At 41.9% G+C, this 21,103-nt stretch overlaps 1 protein-coding gene across 7 annotated transcripts in view; it reads right to left on the bottom strand.

The window, feature by feature from the left end:
• SASH1 (SAM and SH3 domain containing 1) overlaps positions 1–21,103 on the bottom strand; it is a 566,328-nt gene that overhangs the window by 94,029 nt on the left and 451,196 nt on the right. For all 7 annotated transcript variants that reach the window (XM_040597947.1, XM_040597949.1, XM_040597950.1 and 4 more), the window contains one exon: positions 8,571–8,699. In XM_040597947.1, coding sequence (XP_040453881.1) covers positions 8,571–8,699 — 129 coding nt within the window. The remainder of the gene's footprint in view (positions 1–8,570; positions 8,700–21,103) is intronic.

The following is a 21,103-nucleotide window of genomic DNA, read 5'->3' as shown; positions in this document are numbered from 1 at the left end:
TTGGTTTTGGTTTGGGTTTTTTGTTGTTATTGTTGGGGGTTTTTTCCCCTCAGAGATGCACCTCCTTAAACGACAATTTCATTTGCTTTCTTTTTCAACAATCATATCTTTTGCAAGGAAATTTACCTAGTGATCTAGACAGCATGATGCTGTACATTTCCATTTTGCTGTCATTTTTAAATTCAGAGGGGAGAAAGCAAAAAAATACACAAAGGGAGATGAAGTTAGTCAACCAGTTCCCCCTTCCCCCCAAAGTCCTCAGGCTCCTATGAGATTAAATCACAGAGTTAATACAAATCTACTCTGTCAGTTCCAGCAGATAGGCACTGCACTGCTTCTAGGATAAAAGAACAGCACAGTAAGAACTGATCTTAGGTTCAAAGTAAAAGTCCTTCTGAATGTAAAGGGACAAGAAAATCACTTCATAATGCTAAAAGATTAAGAATAGCTAGAAAAACATTTATAAGCTAAGGAGAAATTCTCCCCTCCACGATTACGAGTCAGACTACTAGAAGTGAGCTATCTTTCCCATTTATAACATAAACATTATTTTATTCATAACAGTATTCCCGATTCAGAAGAAATAACAATTACCTTTGACAACCAGTTCTTCCCATAACACTAACATCGACAAAAATACAGTTTCAGAAGAGCAGAAGTGTTAAACTGAACATCCTGCTCCAAAAAGCAAGGACCCTTGGAAAGCACGAAAGGAAGATAAAGTCACCCAAGCCACCATAACTGCACAGTCTGCTGAGTCTCCAGCCTATAAACTCTGCCTATAAATAGACAGATTTTGCTTAAGGGGTTATTCATAAATGGGCTTCCAACAAAAACAGTGGTGAGACTGCAGGAGATCATTAACCTACAGAAAGCTGAGAGATTTTTTACTTAGTCTGCTAGTACTGAGTGGACTAAGAATGGTATTCACTTTGCTGTGTATGAAACAAGCCCTGCTTTATTTTCATGCTTAATGCTAGCTCTGTATTTAAATGCCTTTGCTGCCTTGGTGTGTGATATATGAGACACTAAAAATAGCCTGTCTGTTCCAGAATTTCCATTGTGTCTACCTTTGAAAAGCTCCATTAACAATGAAAATATTACTATGAATTTTACTTATGAAGATAAAGCCTAAAATGTTGAGAGACTGAGACTGCACACATAGTAAATCTCTATTTTATATTTTGTGTGTAGATCTACTTTATGCACCCCATATTTAGGCAAAACCCTCTCTATTTCAAGCTATGCTAGAGGGGAAAAAAAAACCACCAAAACCAACCACGCTTGAAAGTCCATGCCTTTTACCGCTACTTTTTCTTTTGTGTGTCTGCCTGATAAGGCCTGGAAACTCTCCAGAATTTAGGAAGTCTTATCTGTGTGTTCTCCAGCTATTTTTTTTGTGCTGTAGATACCTTTTTAATCCAACTCAGATGTTGTTTATACTTTGGAGGGCCTCTTGCAGCCACAAAGACAAAACAAAACAGTGGGATCCTGTTCCAGCAAGATAGAGGTGTCCTTTCAGGACAAAGGTAAAAGCAGCCACTATTGCACTTGCAAAGCAGAGCTGATCATTCCATGGCAGGGAATAAGCACTCTATTTTAGGATCCTGAGATTTTAATGGAAAATGCAAAGAATAGTGGACGCGGCTAAAGCCATCTATAGAGCAGGCACAGGCAGACTCCACAAACATGTTCAGCATCCTAACTCCAGCTTCAGTGGCCAGCTCCCAAGGTGATTTCTTAAATACACATCATTCACTGACTGCAATAGTTCTGGGTGGTTTTGTCTCATTCACTGAAGGTTGGCTGGTTTCTCAAGTAGTCTTATGATATTGCCAACCACCAGTACCGTATGAGCCAAATACATCTCTAAAAGGTTAAAGTCTAATTACTCATCACTCAAATTACTAATTACTCTACTCTTGCCACTTTCCTTCCACTAGGCCTTGCCGGACACATACCATTTACATGTGATGACATTATCTAGATGGCCAACTCCATTTGTAATCAAGCAACTGACTGCTGAGCATCTTTCAAAACCGTGCACAGCCAAGGCTGATGAGGACTACATACATGTTGGGCAGCAAGGCAAGAAACTCATGTTCATTTTACAATCATTTTTATTTTCTGACTTTACATGTGCAAGTACTGTAAAAACACATGCGATTAGGCAAGTCAGTTTGTCAAATACACGCACTGTACTTTATCACAACGTATATAGATAGATTCTGAACACTTCCCCTTTCATATTGAAATGAATTAAATGGATGGAAAAAAAAGGTATACTTGTGTGCCTTACAGCTTTCCAGTGGCATGCATCTTAAACTTGATGTAATTCACAAGTAAAAGATTTGTGCAACTTCTTGGTCCCACAACCTTAGCTGTCGGTGTCCATCAAAAAACCTGAAGCTGTTCTTTGACTTCAAGATCATCAGCTACAATACAGACCTTGGCAGCAGCAGCAGCTAGTTGGCTGCTGTCAGTGACGGAGGAGACAACAGAATGCAGTTTGCTCTTTCACAGCTCTATCAATGCCATCCTGTCTGGCTGACAGACAAGGCAAACCTGGTTTTGTCAGTAAGTGAGGCAGATATGATCCTGAAGACACAAAGGAAGCGATCACAGAATCAAAGAATGGTTTGGGTTGGAAAGGACCTTAAAGATCATCTAGTTCCAACCCCCTGCCATGGGCAGGGACACCTCCCACTAGACCAGGTTGCTCAAAGCCCCATCCAGCCTGGCCTCAAACACTTCCAGGGATGGGGCATCCACAGCTGCTCTGGGCAGCCTGTTCCAGTGCCTCACCACCCTCACAGTAAAGAATTTTTCCCCAATATCTAGTCTAAATCTACCTTCTTTCAGTTTAAATCCATTGCCCCTTGCCCTATCACTCCATGCTCTTATAAAAAGTCCCTCCCCAGCTTTCTTGTAGGCCCCCTTTGGGTACTGGGACATAGATATAAGGTCTCCCTGGAGCCTTCTCTTCTCCAGGCTGAACACCACCACCTCTCTCAGCCTGTCTTCACAGCATAGGTGTTGTAGCCCTCTGATCATCTTTGTGGCCCTCCTCTGGACCCACTCCAACCCAGGTCCATATCACTTTTATGCTGGGGGCCCCAGAGCTGTACGCAGTGCTGCAGGTGGGGTCTCACAACAATGGAGCAGAGGGGCAGAACTGTCTCCCTCGCCCTGCTGGCCATACTTCTTTTGACGCAGCCCAGGATATGATTGGCTTTGTGGGCTGCAAGTGCATACTGCTGGGTCATGTTGAGTTTGTCATCAACCAACACCCCCAAGTCCTTCTCCTCAGGGCTGCTCTAAATCCATTCTCTGCCCAGCCTGTTATTGGTGCTGAGGACTGCCCTGACCCAGCTGCAGGACCTTGCTCTTGGCTTTGTTGAACTTCATGAGGTTAGCATAAGTCCACCTCTCAAGCCCATCAAGGTCCCTCTGGATGGCATGGTTTACCTTCAACATGTTGACTGCACCACACAGCTTGGTGTCATCAGCAAACTCGCTGAGGGTGCGCTCAATCCCACTGTCCATGTCACCGCCAAAGACATTAAACAGCACCAGTCCCAATACTGATCCCTGAGGAACGCCACTCGTCACTGGTCGCCACTTGGACATTGAGCCATTGACTGCAAATCTTTGAGTGTGTCCATCCAGCCAAGTCCTTATCCACTGAGTGGTCCACCCATCAAACCCACGTCTCTCCAATTTAGAGACAAGGATTATCATACAAGCACTAGCAAAGTGCTGTCCTCACAGAGTCACTTTTCTGGCTGTAACTGCATTTGAGCAGATGTCCAGCTCAATATTACCAGTGATATACCCATTATGGGCCTGAAAATCCACTATATCTACTCCAGCCTCTGCTTTTCCTCAGTCAAAAAACCACATGTTGCACAGGAATAGGCCAAATGCTAGGAAATGTGGGCAACTCCCATGCTGTTCACAAACATTAATGTCCAAACCCAAGCATATTCTCCATTACAAAAACAGAGGCAAAATTCCAAACGCAAAAAGCGGTTATCGTGGTTAGGGACAACTAACAATCCTTAATAGCACTACCACTTGGAAAAATACTCTGTGTTCGGCTCCATCTGCAGCTACTGTTTTGTTACAAGATATGCTGCTCTCCCAAACAATTTCACTGTGGTTTTTTAAAAATTCAACTCCAGAGCAGGATATCTAGACTGAAATGACCATGGTCTGATAGGAAAGGTTGGAGAGTTGATTAGAAAGTACAATATACAATCAAGATATCAACACTTGCTCCCAAACAACTTCAAATCATTTCAAAGTGTACAGAAGCAGCAATAAACAGTTCATATTTCTGTCTTCCAGTGGACATGCTACAAAGGGCAATCTGGGCAAGCTGGCACTAAGTACATGTTCCTGGCAAATTTCTGCCAGCTCAGGCACTTCTTTGTTATTACACTGTTCATCCTGATGCAGCCTCTCTGCGCAGCTTTTAGAGGATACTTTGACCCCTGTGGTGACCTGTTCTTTCTCTTTGAGCATTCAGTAAAAGTGGCTCCAAACCTAAGTTTAGCCTTCCACAATTCTATGATGTGCTATTTATCACTCATACTGCATTTCAGAGGAAGACATCAGAACTGCCAGCCAAAAAAATCAAACTGCAGTCTCCCAGCTACATTACAGCTGCCGATTGCCTAATCTTTCATGACTATAAAATCTGAAGATGTATGCCAATACTTTCTGCTTTATGAATTTTTTTCTGCACATGGGATCTGTAGCTTTGAAATAGCTGTCAACAGAGAATCTCTCCCCATCCCCTTATTCCTCATTTACAGCTGATCTCAGTGCAGGAGTTGAGTTTATCCTATGCTACCTCCTTCTCATAATCCAGTAACTTTCACTCCAGCAAAGCTCTGGAAATTTGCACTAGCACTACACGCGTATTAGCTCTGCTCCATTCTAGGACTTTGCTGAAGACAGGGAGAAGACCATCAGGGTGGGGAAGAGCATAAGTACTTCCCACCTCCAGCTCTGGCACAACCCCAGGGATGGGAAGAGAGGGTATATAGACAGCACCGTCCCTCCTAACCCCTGGATAGCGGACCATATATAACAGAATAAAGCCAGGCTAGACTAACAGCCCAATAATATCAATGCATAATAATTTGGAGGCTGCATATATTTGTTATCTGGTGCACGTATTTTGCCATCATAGCACATCTAAGATATGCTATGAAGCTGGCATTTCCCCCAGCATTATTCCTCATTTACTACTCCAAAACCTCTGCCAATGTACTACCTTTCCTCAAGCTTTAAAGAGAGGGAAAACATCACAACAGAGTCACTCTTCTGTTCTTTCACATTAATACTTTTGCAGTCACTTTGGCAGCTCTGCTGTTTAAACCAACTCATGTTTCTACAGCAGATTACAAACAGGCACACTATATCACATTGAAAAATGCATTCTAGTCAACATGGCCATTCCTCACTCCCCATGCACCCAGGTCAAACCTGCCTACTTACTGATGAGAGCAAGTCTCAGCTGCAGTCAGCACCGTTTGGATGCTGTTGTGAAACTGAGCTAATACCTATAGTCTCATACATTATGAGAAGAATGGCTATCTGATGTCCAGAAACCGTATTATAGTGGCGACGGATGTAGCAAAAATTGAGCACTAATTTAATGTTCAATTGTAATATTCTTCTCTGACCTGAAAGTTGAAGAAGTTATCACTGGACTATTAGAGCAAGCAAACTCAGTATGACAACCATTGAAGAGGAATCTCCAGGATGTCTTTTCACACAGCCACTTTCTCTGACTTTCTCTCAAGCAGAATGAGCTAGTGAATCACTCGCTGGTCTGTCTTGGGTTAGCTCCCATCTATTTAAACCAGCGTGAAGCTCTGCACCTTTGATGTGAGTTAATTAAGCTCACATGGCTTTCCCCAGCCTGGCTTCTGCAGCTTCAGAAGTGAAGGCAGCCAAATTAGGCCCATCTGTCCTAATGGAAGGGAGTCCTCTCCCATCATAAGGCACACTTCATTACCCAGCACAGGAGCTGCCTTCCAAGAGCACCAGGAAAGGGGGTTTCATTGCTGCCAACAGCTACCCAGAATGAGGCACGCCGAGTGTGAAGGTTTTCATGAGAACCACGATTCTGTGCCATCAGCTTCTCTGCACAGAAGCCTCAAGGGTCTCTCTACAGAGAGATTTCCTGCAAAAAAATCTTTTGTTTAACACTTTGAACTTCTTGGCAGCAACGGCTCTGCAAAATATATTTGACTTTTTTTTTTTTTTTCCATTTTAAAAATAAAGGAACTAGCAAACATCAGCGAGGCAAAGGAGATGACTCTCTCTGTCTTGATCCTGCAGCCACTCATTGTGTAACTGAAGTTTGTAGTCTGTACAAATTCTGGAAGCCTCTCAGTTGCTATATTGGAATCCCAAGAAAGTAAGTAGCCTTAAGTAATCCACATCATCAAGCACAGCTGCTAGAGAAAGGATGCAAACCACTCCCTGTTGCTAATCAGCGCTAGGATCTGGGGAAGCAAAGGTAGAAGACACAATTACACAACTTCAGCTCCGAAATTTGTCTTAAAGGATTTGATCTTGCAGAGGAACTGCAGAACTGTGATCTGATCCCACGCTGGCTCTGCCACAGTGCTGTGCTGAGGCACAATAGAGGCATTAGCCACACTTTGGTTTTGAGTTTCTGTATGTATTACACAAAAGTTACCACCACAGCAAAACTGTAAGTGACAGAAAAAAAATAATTCCTTCAGTAATCTGCTTTCTGTGAGACAAGACTTGAAGTCTGTATGTAAGAAGATACAACACTTCTGGGAAACACAAACTTAACACTGAAGACCTAACAAAGCAGACCTAGAAGATTTTTTTCCTCTGTCACTGATGATCTTTATGAAATGTTATGAAAACTAACAAAGAAGTTTACAACGAAAAAAGCACAGCAATCAGAATACATACCTTAAGTAGTGACAAACACTTACTAATGTTACAGGACAGTAAGGAAACTGCCCAACAAGTGAAAACTCATGATGTTTTTGTCACAGGCCTCCTAAGAGGGTCCTTAAATCCGACAAAAATGAGGTATGGTGATGACTTGCATGCAGATTAGTCTCAGCTAAAGTGGGCCTCCCCAGGGAATCCTATGCAACTGTATGGGTGAAAAGCTGGCTAGCTGGCATTTAAGAGTAGTGTTTTATGTGCCATACTTGGAGACCAGTTACAAGCAGAGCAGTGCAGGGACCTATCCTGTTAGATACCTGAGCAGGAAATAAAGGGCACCCTCATCGAGGTAATGGACGATATACTTGAGGGCAGGGATGCCATTCAGAGTGGCCTGGCAGAACTTCATGAAATTCAACCCAGACGAATGCAAAGTCCTGCTCCTGAGGAGGAGCAAGCCCGTGTATGAGGCAGAGGCTGGGGACTGACCACCTGGGCCAGCCTGCTTTGAAGAAAAGGCCTGAGGGACGGTAGGTTTAGCACAAGCCAGCAGCATCCCACACCCTGTCAAAAGCAGTGTAGCCAGGAGAATGAAGAAAACAATTCTTCCCCTTTCCCTGGTCCCTGTCAGGCCATTCTTGCACCACCACCTCTGGCCCTGCAGACCTGTGTGCTAGGTAGGCATTGATAAACTTGAGTAAGGCCAGGGGAGGGCCACCAAGGTTCTGCAAGAAGAGATGGGAGATTCAGCTTGGAGAAAAGACTTCAAGAAGAGCTACTGGCAGCCTGCTGGTACCTATGGCAAGGTTATGATAAAGATGAAGCTTGGTTCTTCACAGTGGTGCATGGCTTGAGAATGACAGACAAGTATAAATTGCCAGGGGGGGTATCGCATACAGTATCAGGAAAAAGGTTCACTAAGTAGACAGTGAAGCAGTACGACAGGTTGCTCAGAGAGGCTGCAAAGCCTCCATCCTTGGAGGTCTTCAAATCTGATCAGATAAAGCCCAGAGCAAGCTGGTTTGAATTCAGTGTTGACACTGCTTTGAGCCAAAGGTTGGATTAGAGACCTCCTGAGGTCCCTTCCAGCCTGAAGGACTCAATGTCTCCTGCTACAGGTTCTGTAATGTGTAATAATGGAAAAAGGTTCTGAAACTGAAGATTACCTACATGCAGGGGCCTGGAACCTGTATTTGCACCTTCAACTTCTAAGAAGCATACTTTAACAGTTTGTACAGTGCAACTGAAAACCAACACACAGTCCCATTGTGCTCATGCTGGGAGCACCTCGGAGCAAGAAAACAATGCTTTCATCAGATACTATCTTGCCTCCAAGAGTTGAGGTTTGCAAGCAAATGTGCACAAGCAAAAAGTACTCTAATTAAAGAATTAAGAAATGCAGACTCCAAGGCTTAATGAATCATAACAAATACCTAGAAAAAAAATTAACCCTGCCAATTTCCAAGTGTTTAATTGAGTTGGCTGAAATGTTTGTGTGCGTGAACACAATCACATATAGTTATTTCCCTGGGTAGGACTCTTAAAGCTGAAATACTGATTCTTCATCTGGGGCACGAATGGCAGTTATTTGTTAATAAAGTCATATTTTGTCTACATACCATATCAAGGTCTTGGGAAACCCTCCGCTTGCGCAGCTCTTCCATCCTCTCACACACATCCGTGAAGCAGGTGTTATAGTAGTCTGCATACTGCTGTGCCAGGTCATCAATATTTCCCAGTGACCCATCCTATGGTGAAGACAAAGGAAGAAGAGGTTAGTCGCATTTAAAATTACAATTTAAAGCTAACACCACAACTCTGAGGGCGACCACTTTCCTGCAGCGTATCCAATGCACAGCTCTTGGGCCACCCTCTCAACCCCTAGCCCCAAGCACGGGTAACACCCAAGAACAGCTGGGAACTGCAGTACCACAGTAGCTCATCAGAAACAGGTGGGACCCTGCTAATTCCTACAGAGAGAGAAGGTAGGGACAGCAACGCACAGCAGTGGAACAATATATCCCCAAGCACTATCTGCTTCAGTTCCCTCCCACCCACATGTATTCATATTCCATCTGGTTCTCCCAAGCAGCTGCCCACTCATCCAATAACCAGTCATTATGTACGTTTCACTAACCTTATTTACTTGGGAGTAGCCCTGCTTTCCTTGACAATGACTAACAGCAATTTAAAACATTAAACTTCTTGCTTATAAGCACAATCAGCCAGACTGCAAACAATTCCAGCCAAATGACTTTAACAGGCGAGTTTATGCCACCCACAAAGACATTCTGCCAGTTGGTCTTGCAAGACATACTGGAGGCAGAAACATGGCTTGCTCAGTCCCAAATGTCTGCTTTGCTAGGCAGGATTGCTATCCTGTTAATAAAATAGCTATCTACAGCCAGGAATGTAATTGTAATCATCTGTTAATTACAGTCAAAATTTATACTTTTTAAATTATAGATAAATAAGGGAAAAGAACTCAAACCAAAACCAGGCTGGATGTTAAGTGGCATGAGATATCCTTCTAAGCTTCAGATATGTATGCCATAGGGGGCTGGGCGAGGGGGTGGGCAAGGTGAATTACTAAATTTTTCGTATTAGGTGCACACGGGTTTTTTGACCTATATTAAAATAGGTCCAAAAGATTGGATGGAGTCATTTTGTTTCTTAGTCTAATTTATGAAAGGACATAGATGTTATTGTATACATTCCTTAAAAGGTAACAATGTACACTTTGTGCATATTCTGAGAGAAAACAAGAATACACTGCAGAGTGTTATTTCCTTGTTGCTGTTAACAGACATAATACAAATAAAATCGTATCGTGAATATCAAGAAAAAACTAAGCAATTGAGAAATCATTTTACAATAATTATGCTAATAATATACATAAATTGCAATGTGAAGTTTTAGCATATGAGCTAGAAGGAAATCTTTTAATTAAAAACCACACCTTACTGAAGCTGTTGCCATTTGGAAATAAGTATTTGGTCCTGGCTCTCAGGTTCTTCACTATGCTGAAGAAGCAGATCTGTTCTATGAAGTATCACTTCCAGAGAATTGGAAAAATATCCCAGTTTAAATCAAAATGAAAGCCTATTAAACCTCAGACTGTGAAACACACTGTCTACTTTTTAAAAGTGCAATTCTACGTGCACAACAGGTACCTCAAATTCCCCAGGAAGTATTGTAGAGCTCATGTTCCCAAACTTCAGAACAGTTCGCAGTTTCTTAAAACTACTGTATATGCTATGGGTGGAAAATGGCTTACATGTCACTTGTTGGAGCAGCAGAAGCAAATCCACTACACTAAATATATATCTATACACACACACTTCTTTATACATACCTACGTATTTTTTACTGTATTTCCTATCTCTCAACCTGTCAAAGATCTCAAACAGGAGATGTTTCAAATGTTAGAAGGCCAGGTTCCTTAGTGCAAATACACTTCTCTGAAGCTCAGACTTTCCACAGCTTTGGACAAATGACTTTCCACACTGCTAAGCAAGTGTATAGTTTACGAGGACAAAACAGCGGCATCTTTGAGAGCACAACAGTGCTACCCTGCCTTTCTACTGGAGCAGCAGCACTACCAGCTCAGCAGGCAGCAAGCATACACATTCCTCCAGCCACCTCCTTGCCATCCATCACTTCCCAACAAGCTGGGGAAGAAACTTTGACACTGTGCCACAAGGTCCACACATCTGCCCGTGCAACTGGATACTCCTCTGGTGTCTGAGGGCATGCTTGCTCATCCCATGCACACAACAAGCTGCTTTCACAAGGTTTGTGCACTCAGTAGGGATAGCTAGTGCTGCAGTGCTGGGAAGAAAAAAGAACGCCAAACAGAAAAGAACACCCCAAAACCTAACCTTCACTTGCTTGCTTTTGCAGACAATAAGAAAACCTGTATGATTTCCAAAGAGCTGACATGACATCTGAATCCCGGCCTCTCCGTCATAACAAACATCCCTCTCAAAGGGTTACAAAAATTTCCACTTTGGAGTATCTTCCCCAGCTGGAGTCTGTTTATGCCTTGATAAGCTTTGCCAGTTTAGAATACAGAAGCTGGAAACAATAATGATAAGAAGGGCAAGATAGGAAATCATCATTTTATTAGAACAATATGAAATCTGCATATTTACTTCATCAGTCCATTTCCTCTCTCAATATCAGAAACCGTTATATTTCATACATTAAACCTGCTTGGAAATGGGTATAACTTGTGAAGGTAAAGTCACGACTGAAACCGAGTGATATACTCCAAATCCAAACACATCATATGAACTTCAGCTTAGCTGAGAGCCAGGTGGAGCTGAGGTGGGGGTTGCAGCACGCTCCAGCACTCCTCCACACACCGACACCTCCTCAGGTCCACGGTCACAGACTGCTCTCAGGATAGCGATGGCACCGCACAATGGACCAAACAAAGCCGAACACGCACCCATTTTCCACTTAAGTTGGCATGCAGTTCACTCTGCTTTTTCAAAAGGTGGTCTCTACAAGGCTGAAGGCTGTTGACCGCCCCTTGAGCAAAATCAGCTTGGTTGCAGCACCCCAATTACAGCCCACAGACCACGGGTGGCCCCACCACCGGCGAGCACGTGGCTGCAGAGAAAGGCCTGTTCACAAGCGACCCCGTCCGCCGTCGCCGCCGTGGCCAGCCAGGCCGAGCTGCAGGCACCAGCCTGCCTGCCTGCCTGAGGAGCGACCGATGTCGGCGCTTGGCATTCACGTTAGGGGCCATGCTCCAAATACACCTCATACCAGCCCTCCGGGGAAGACTAGTCCTGCACGAAAGTAAGCTTAAATGTCCAAAAAAAAAAAAAAAAGATGGAGGATCAGAGAAACTACAAGATACTTGAGATGAGAACTGAAAACTGAAACTGATACTCATTGCAACCCTGCCGTACACTTTTGCTGGGTTACAGGCCGAGGGTGGCTAGCTTTACGAGTTAGCCACTCCACAAAAGCAGTATGCAACCTTCTAGCTAGGTGTGGGCAGCTTTGGGGGTTTGAAGACTCTAGCTTTGACAAATGGCAACAAAAATACAAACATTTGCATTTACATCTCAGCTTGCCAGTAAGTTGTCATGGAAGATGCCAGTTGAATCATTTCTCTCTGTGGCAAAGGGATTCTTTTATGAGTTTATGTATGCGGGTATCCAGAAAGCATTGCTCTTATAGAAATATACACAAACCAACCCAAGCTAAAGACAGCAAGCACTTCACACCCCACAGCATCCACTCACGTTACATGTAAGGAAATAACAACCTAACTTAACAAAGGACTATATATCTTTTATTACCTCAAATTTTATCCCTACTTAGTTCTCTCCATACTCCTCCTTTATTCTTCAAGTACACTAAGAACATGGCAAAACAAAAAGAAAAAAAAAAAAGGCGGAGATGCTTCATCTTCTACTGCACTTATAATGGCCGAGTGGACCTACTTTAGACCTCATCAAACCACAAGTACAACTAACTAGAAGATGACTTTTGAATTATGGCATTTTGTCTGTTCATTAAATTGACCCCTCCAGCTTCTCCAAACAGTTCTAAACTGTCTCACAGAAAATCACCACCAGCGTGCTTTGTATTTCTACTTTGTTTTCAAGTTGAGTATTTTTAAAATATTCATATGCAAAACACCAGCTCCAACTTGAGAAGTCATTCAATGCCTTAAAAGACAGTCAAAGGAATTGTTCAAAATGTTTTTTTTAAAATCCCTAGCATTATTAAATAGAACAATAGAAGCATTCATAACTAATAATACTTTGAAAAGATTTCACTCTGATACATAAAGAGTAAGAGCCAATGTCAGTTTTCGTAAGTTTCTTTTACCTTCTTGCTTTCATATGCAAACCAAAACCTATGGGATTTTTAAGGTAATAGAAATAACAGTCTAGACCCATCAGTTTGTTCATTCATCATATTCTTTATTAATAGCCCTACACCACGGGTTTGCACCGTGGGTTTGATTCCAATACTAGTACAACAGGTTCCAAACAAACGTGAACTGCCATTTTAATTTAACAGGTAGGGAAAACCATACAGTTATTTGATACCAAAAATAATAAGCCAATGCAACTTATAATAAGCCTTTGGTTATGTGCCACCGTGTCCCATATTTGAAACAGCTTATGTGAGTACAAAAAAAAAAAAAAAAAAAGACATAGCTTTCAAATTTATTCTTATTGATATATCTGTAATTCAGTGCTCTTAACTGCTTTAGGTCAGCAATATTTTTAAAATGAAATAATAAACTCATAATAAACCTCTTTCTCATTTTGTTACAAATTTAAGTCAAGCAAAGCCCTACCATGAAGACTGCTTTGCACCAGTTGCGTTTATTGCCACACAAACTGCAATGTTCCAGCTATATAATCCCACAGATCTTCTGTGCTGGAAAAAATTTGTAAGCAACACAAATACTGAGCAGAAATACCATTCCTGAAACGCTTTAATTTATTCATTAAAAGTTACAACATGTTTCTCCAAAGATTTCACTACTGCCTGAGATTTTCCATAAAATAGTCTGATAGCCAGGAAAATAAAGAACCCACTAGTTTTAAAGGGTTAAACATAAAATGAAGATTTAATGAAATATTGTAATGAATACAGAAGTTATCTCAGATTTCTATTTTCAGTTGTCAAGTATGTTCCTAAATTTCCATCTTATAATGTATGCATGCAACATTTTTTGGCATCATAAAACACAGGGTAAATGATTAATTGCCCTGGAATTCCCAGAGAATTAGTTCTGATATGCATGTGAAACCCAAAGGAATCCATTGGGATTCCTGTTAATGGAGTGACTACAAAGAAAAGTTGGAACGATTTGACACTTATTATAAGGTTAGGATTTATCGGTCACTGCACATCAGTTAGTTTAACGCGTTGGCAGAATCCTTTGTATCATCTGAAAGTGTAAAGGAAAAAGTTGTTTTGTCAGACAGCTCTGCTGGCAATAAAATTAAGTGAAAATACATTCATAGTTTACTAATAGTAATAAAATAAAAACACTATTACCTAAGGAGGAATAATGGACTTTGCTACATAACATACACATCTCATGAACCCGCATACAAACCTCAATACTAGGCGCTGGCACAGCATACATACTTTCAGCATAAATTTCCATGCAGAATAAAAGTTTTAGAAAAATCTACCAGAAATACAAGTATTTGAGTTTGTAATTTTCTATCTCAGTTTCCAAAAAATGTATTACAAAGCTGCACATGCCAGCATATCCTCCTCCTATTCCAGCAGATGTTAGGAATGTCAGAAAAGAGGTCTTGATTATCAGATACGCGTGTTCCCTCTCCAAGCCACTGGGTGGAATTTATGTAACTGCATGAATCTCAAGAATGTAAAAAAGATGTGCATGCTACAAGCCTGTTTGGTCAGCAAGACAGATGGGCCTCCATCTGCACATGGCAATGCAGATTACAGCACACAACAGAACTATACAAGTTCATAACTCAAAAACACCCCAGCTATGGTCATGGCACGTGCAAAAACCAGGAGGAAAAAAAATAATCTGATTTTTTCCTATTAAAGTATAAATATATGTGGAAAGGGCATAGCCAAAGAGAAGATACTCTTCCACAACACTTTGCAGTCATGCCCTGGCAAAGACATGGGTTTGACCTTTGCAGCCCAAGATGAGAAAAATACATTTCCATCCCTGAAACACAGGACTACTGTGTGGAGAGTCACTGTAAACATTAGCAGCTTATTTCTGGCAGCTGGATCTTAACAGGGACGCCTACCAAAAATCTGTGGAACACGACCCTGCATTTCAATAATACCTTTGGTTTGGATAGCTGTAAGAAGTACATAAATGAAAGCCAGAACCTGGGCCAGAGCAAACAGACTTGTTTGGGGAGGGGAGAGGAATAAGAGGGAGGAGGGACCAAAAAAGTGGTGAAATGGGAACATCTGCTGAAGGGAAAGATGTTTGTGTCTAATAAACACGCTGTTTAAACATCCTACAAGATGTCTGAAGTTAACCAGAACTAGCTTACCTAGAAAGCAAGGGATGCTCAAATTTTCATGGGACAACTTTGACTAAGATGCAAGTCCTAATGCAGGCTCGTAGAACCTCAAGAAACTTGCACCCTAGGCAACCTTGGACTGGCAGTGTACCTCCCTGTGCTGCAAAATATACTAATATATGAACTCAGGCGACAGGCAATTAATCTAAGATAGGCACTGTATTTCGTGTTCGTCCACAGTTCTTTCTAAGGAGGCAGATTTAAATCAGACTCCAAAACTTTTTCAAGACAGAGTTAAACCTGCATGCGCCTCTCTAGCTAGGGCTTGCATCTCAGTTTGCTAGAGTAATACAGACTCACACGATGAGGACAGGCATCTGTAGGAAAACCTGCAGAGTTTCATGATAATTGGATCCGTTACACATTTCTGACCCTCTCACCTGTCCTTTGCTAGCAATGTATTTCTGCCGATAAGGCTGACGTTTTGCCTTCTGGCTTAGCTCCAAAATGGTTGCCATTAAGAATGAACCCAACAAGCTGCTAGAGAAACCCTCCCTTCTCTTCCTAGGGCTTGGAAAGAACAATCTTCCATTCAGCAGAACTGACATTTCCACTATCCATGAAGTGACAGGTTCAAAGTCTGTCTTGACAGTCAGCGGGGTCAGAAATGTGAATGAGACAGAAGCACAAGGCCAGGCAGTCCAGCACTTGCCTTGATATTCAGGGGAAGGCATAAAATACTCGGTGTAGAAGTCATGACATTTTTATATTAGGAACAGCTATTTTAGAGGATGCTGAAGGGTTGTCATGGTTCCCTTGACCTCTCTCTAGCTGGACACTGTGAGAACAAAGAGAACATACAGATCAGACCGATTCAATAGAAGACTTTCCATTAATTTTTATGGCATCTGAGGATTGAGTCTTTAAGCTATGCGGCTTTGTAGACAGAGTTACAAAAATAGATCTAATAAAACTGTGTCAAGCTCTCTGCAGCGTGGTTAAAACAGTTCTAGATTCTGTACAATAAGCAGAATGCACAATGGTACCATTTGATATAACAGCTTCTGCAGCAGTTATTTGAAATAACTGATACAGCCCACTGAGTTCAGACCACAGTCACTCTAGACTCAGAAATTTTACATTAAAATACAAAGCTATGTAAGCTTTTCCTAACATACATGAAACCTTGCCCTACCTTTACATCAAAACTAACCCCCTTTTCAAAATTCTGCAATTAGTGTTCCCTTCACCATCAGCACCATAATCTTTTTGCCCTCACTTTTCACTGCAAAGCCCTGAAGTCTTTGTCAAGAAAGTATAACAAACCATCTCAGGAAAAGCATTCTGATGTACGTTTTTCTCTTTGTAAATTAAAAGCAATTTGAAAGCACGCTACTGGGATTTTTCTCTCTGGCATGCAGCCAAGGAAGTCCTCTATGTAAAACTGAAAATATGTATGTGTGCATATATGTATAAGCATGCTAACAAAAAAGTTGTATCTATGCAAATGGACATTCCATCATACTTAAAAAGTAGGTGTTTATCACAAGTAGAACCAGCTCTTTCACATGTTCATTATCTTGACAGACAAGATTACATGCAAATGTTATTCAGGAAAAGTTAGTTCAAAGCACACTTAATGTCCAGCTTCCCTAATAACAGTATATTATCTTCTATCCTCCTTTCCCCAAGGTGATCAAAATGTAACTCAGACCTCTGCTTTGATACCTGCCAGGGCACCACAACCCACCACGCTGGTCAGCAGTCAGGCACAGGTTATCACATTGCCAGATTGCAAAGCAGAGTAAGTTAACTCCTCCTTAAGCCATTGACAGCTGCACCTGATATCACCTCTCACGAGATTTCCTTCACTCTTGCTGCATCCTCTTTTTGCAGTATTTCCCGAGACTTTTTCTCAAATTGAGTGGAAATAGAGTCTTTTCATGCATACCAGCTGCAGTGGGCTTCTATCCTGACACTTGGAGCAGAAACAAATGGTAAACAGAAGAATGGCGAGAATTAAGAAATGAACATCTATGTGATTAAAGCACCACTAAGGAGACAAAGATTAATTTCCTTTTTCAGAACTGGGAAGTTAAACATGAACCCACCCCATAACACATGCTAAAGACAAGAGTCTAATGAAATAGATAGGCAAAAGCCAGACATCTTAAGTATATGATGAAGTAAATCTTTACCTCAGTCCGCTGGCCTTATCAACTGCAATAGTGAAGGAGATCTCATTAAATTTGTATCTTTTCTTTATATTAGTAGTAAAACTTTAGTAGTAACACAGTATGACAAAAACAAATCTTCTGTGACATTTGGGTCTACATAACTGGGGTATAAGTAAATTATTAAAATCATAACCTGAAACAAACAAACAGAAAACGTGTAAAGAAAAAAAAAAAAGCCCAAACAACAATTTGGGTATTAAGGACATAAACTGAAAAGACAACAGTATCTTAGGACAATTGTGTATGCTCAGCAAGTCTGGTTTACAGTATTTTCCAAGGTGTTAAATTTGCATGGCAGATTCAGAGAAAGCAAACTTTGGTCATGTTTATGTCCAAGTTTTATTACAAAAAGCATTCTTTTTGTCAATAATAAAAAAAAAGATTTCTATTTTATACCAGTAATCACTAAGGAGCATTCCCTTACAGATGGACATACTGGTGAAACACAATAAAACAATAAAATGCACTAATCAAGTAAATGAACCACAAGACACTGAGACTTATCTAACAATGATTCCACTGCCTCAAACTTTGATTTCACTTTCAACTGGAGCGATAATATCAGAAACTACTGAAAATAAGGATTTCACTATGAACACACTCCTAGGAGTATGCTGAGAAATATTCAAAGGCAGATTTTATTTTAGGAATAGGAATTATTTTTCTACTGGTTTTGCAACTCTGCCTGTAAGTCAACCTCCATATATGAACAAATTCAGAATATTAATACCATCTACTGGTACACTAATATTCTGCTTCTACATGGGATTTTATTCCAACCTAATCCTTTTACCCTTTAAATGAAGCATCTTATCAACATCATAAAACAGCGAGGAAAGCACTGAACTTTGGATTTGTGAATCTCTATTGCATCAACACATGGCAGTGCAATCTTTATAGCACTCTATACCCTACGTATTTACTACTCCAGTTAATTCTTGCCTAAGACATTATACAGAATTTCCCAACAGGTATATGCATAAGGGACATATAGATAATATTAAATAAAATGTCACCATGGCACCCAAGGGAAAACAATTGCTTGTTTAGTAAAATAGTTCTTTATCCAATTTGGTGGTCCTTAAATATTTTCTCCAAATAAAACACAGTAATTTTGGTTTAGCCTATGAAATGTTTATTTTTCCTTTTTTCCCTGACGCTAAGAAGCTCTTACAAGCTCTAATTTCTTTGTGAAAAAAATGGTATTTCATTCTGCCTTGTGCTAGGTGCTGTATAAGACCCCAGGGACAGTGACAAGTGCCTACTCTGACCTTTGTTCCTCTCTACTCATATTCCTCCAAGCATCACAGCAGTAAAGAGAGACTTAACCATCTTTATCTTAAATTTTGCTATGCTTTTCACTGGGACAGTTTGGCACAAGCAAAACATACCTTGCCCAGAAAAAGGAAAGTTTACTCAAAAAACCCCACTTCCTTCTTCTCTATTCCCCCTAACCCTTTCCCTTGTTTCTTCTGTGTATCATTGTACACTCCCCACCCCTTTATTTGTAATTCACTAGGTTTTGAGGGGGGTTTTCCTCCCACCCTTTTCAAGAGCCAGGCCCGAGATGCTGAACAGGTCTCCTGCCTGGCCCGCCCTAAGGACCGCAGCTTCCCTGGCTCACTGAAACCCAGCAGTGCTGGTTTCGGGGATGCACCAATACAGGAGGACAGCCCTCTACGTCTTCCCTAATTTCTCAATGCCTTGGCAGCCAAATCCTGCACCAGATCTTCCCCCCAGCTACAATTACTGAAAAGCAGAGGAGAGAGCCCAGCCTTCTCCCGCTCTGCAGGGAAGCCAGCACCTGGGAAAGCCCAGCAGGGATGCAGTCACCCCAGGTTTCTTCTGGCTGGACGAGCCTATCACCTCATCTGCACTTTCACAGCAAGAGCTACGGGGCAGCACTGCACCTTTATTCATGCAGCATCAAGCTCAGAGATGAGCATCTCAATGCTTAGAAATGCTACTATGCTATTATGAAGTTGAGTGTGACAGTAAGCACAACTACTTATTCCTTCATGTGCCATTTAAGAGGATTACTTCCAAAAGACAGGCACCCTCCTGCTGTCTATGTGCAGGTTTTGGAAAGGGGGAAAGAGAACCTTAAAGAGTATCTGCCTTCACCCCAAAATCCAGTTTTACAAAGCGTGAAAAAATACTGTTCTGCATGTCAAGGCAGAATAGGGTCTCTCCTCTTGTTTTTTTCACTACGCTCTGGAGTAGACATGGAAATCGGTTACCCTAGTTGCTGCGCCCGGTGGTACAGGGTACTGTGTGCCTCAGAGAAGTAGCCCTTGATTCACCGCTGCAAGTGCGGAGGGCAGCCCAGCCGTCAGCTGTGGAAAACCAGAATGCTGACATTTAAACTGCTTTCTCAAAGTGCTATTTTTCTATTTTTTCCTGCTAGAAATTCAGCAGCTTGCAGCCTGGAGGATACACCCAACACTTCTGCACACCCAGAGACTAACCTCGCCTTCACTCCTACCGCTTCCTGACGGGCCATCTTTTACCGGGAAAGGAAACAACCGTAATTGAGCATGGCAGCAATCCATGTTTTCCCATGTAATCTTAGCAGCAGAAGAAATGGTTTCCTGTAGCTGCTGTAAGCAAGCTGCACCCTTGGTCCCCCCTCACAGATGCCCCCCCATCCCGCCTGCCTGTGCTCCCCCTGCAAACCCTCACTTCCGTGGGGACCGGGTGCCCACTGCCGGCACAGGCACAGAGGAGTTCCCACCCTTTGGTGGCATTAATAAGCTGGCTGAAATAGACACCCTGCATTCATACGAATAACATAAAACCAGAAGGACTGACTCTGCCCTGAGGCCCTTCAGTGAAGCCTCATCTTTTGACTCTAGCAGAGGTATGACACTGTTAACACACTCAACCACTGTAGGTAGCATAACTATGAACTAAATATAAAGCTGCTCATGCAAAACTTCGTGGTGCTGGGCTCTGCTTTTTTATTGCCCTAACTAAGCATCTTGCAGTCTCTTTAGAGAGTGTTTTACTTAAGAGCAGTGATGCACAGTTATCAGGGGGTTTCAGTTCATTTAATTAAGTTGAATACAATTACACTCCAGTGGGTCTTAAAAATGCAAGAATCTATTTAAATATTATTTAGATGCGTATCTTTTAACTACCACAGATTGCACAGGGCTTCATGTTTATATCAATTAGGGTTATCAACCTAGCAATAAGAACTCTATCTCTTGCCAGCTTATAATCCTTTCTGCTCTGGGATCTCTTATTTTATTTGTTCATTTCCCTTTATCTGTGTACAGCGAAGATGGGCCTTTTGCGTTCCTGTGCACTCATACTGCTCCATCACTGCCAAAGCACTTGCTAATTAGACTAAACAGGCCTCTTAGCCAAATAAAAGAGAAATATTTCTGCTCACCTACAGAGCAAATCCTACAGAGTGTGGGCTTGAATACTGTGCGGTTGCCGTATCTCCCAGGTGTTTCAAGTACACATTACTCCGAAGGGGCAACATGCACTTTATTACTTACAGGAGCTCCCCGATAAGCAGGATGCTATGTGCTTGCTTCAAGGAAGTGCTTAAGCCCATGGCTGCAGTCAGCCTAGCGGCTCTGCCCACTGGTAACAGAGACAAGGAGATGGAATGAAGCTGCATCACCGGAAGTTCAGATAGGACATTAGGAAAAGGTTCTTCACTGAGAGGGTGGTCAGTCACTGGACTAGGCTCCCCAGAAAAGTGGTGACAGCACCACACCTGTCAGAGTTCAAGGAGCATCTGGACAACACTCTCAGTCATACAGTTCGGTTTTAGGTAGTCCTGCAAGGAGCACAGAGTTGGACTCTATCATTCTTATGGATCCCTTCTAACTTGAGGTATTCTACGATTCTATGTTGCTTTTACTGGAAACTGAATGTTTCAAGTCAAGT

Source organism: Falco naumanni, chromosome 6, assembly GCF_017639655.2.
Source record: "Falco naumanni isolate bFalNau1 chromosome 6, bFalNau1.pat, whole genome shotgun sequence".
In the NCBI taxonomy this organism is placed as follows: domain Eukaryota; kingdom Metazoa; phylum Chordata; class Aves; order Falconiformes; family Falconidae; genus Falco; species Falco naumanni.
The sequence above is the reverse complement of the archived record's forward strand: the minus strand, read 5'-3'. Positions and strand labels throughout refer to the sequence as shown.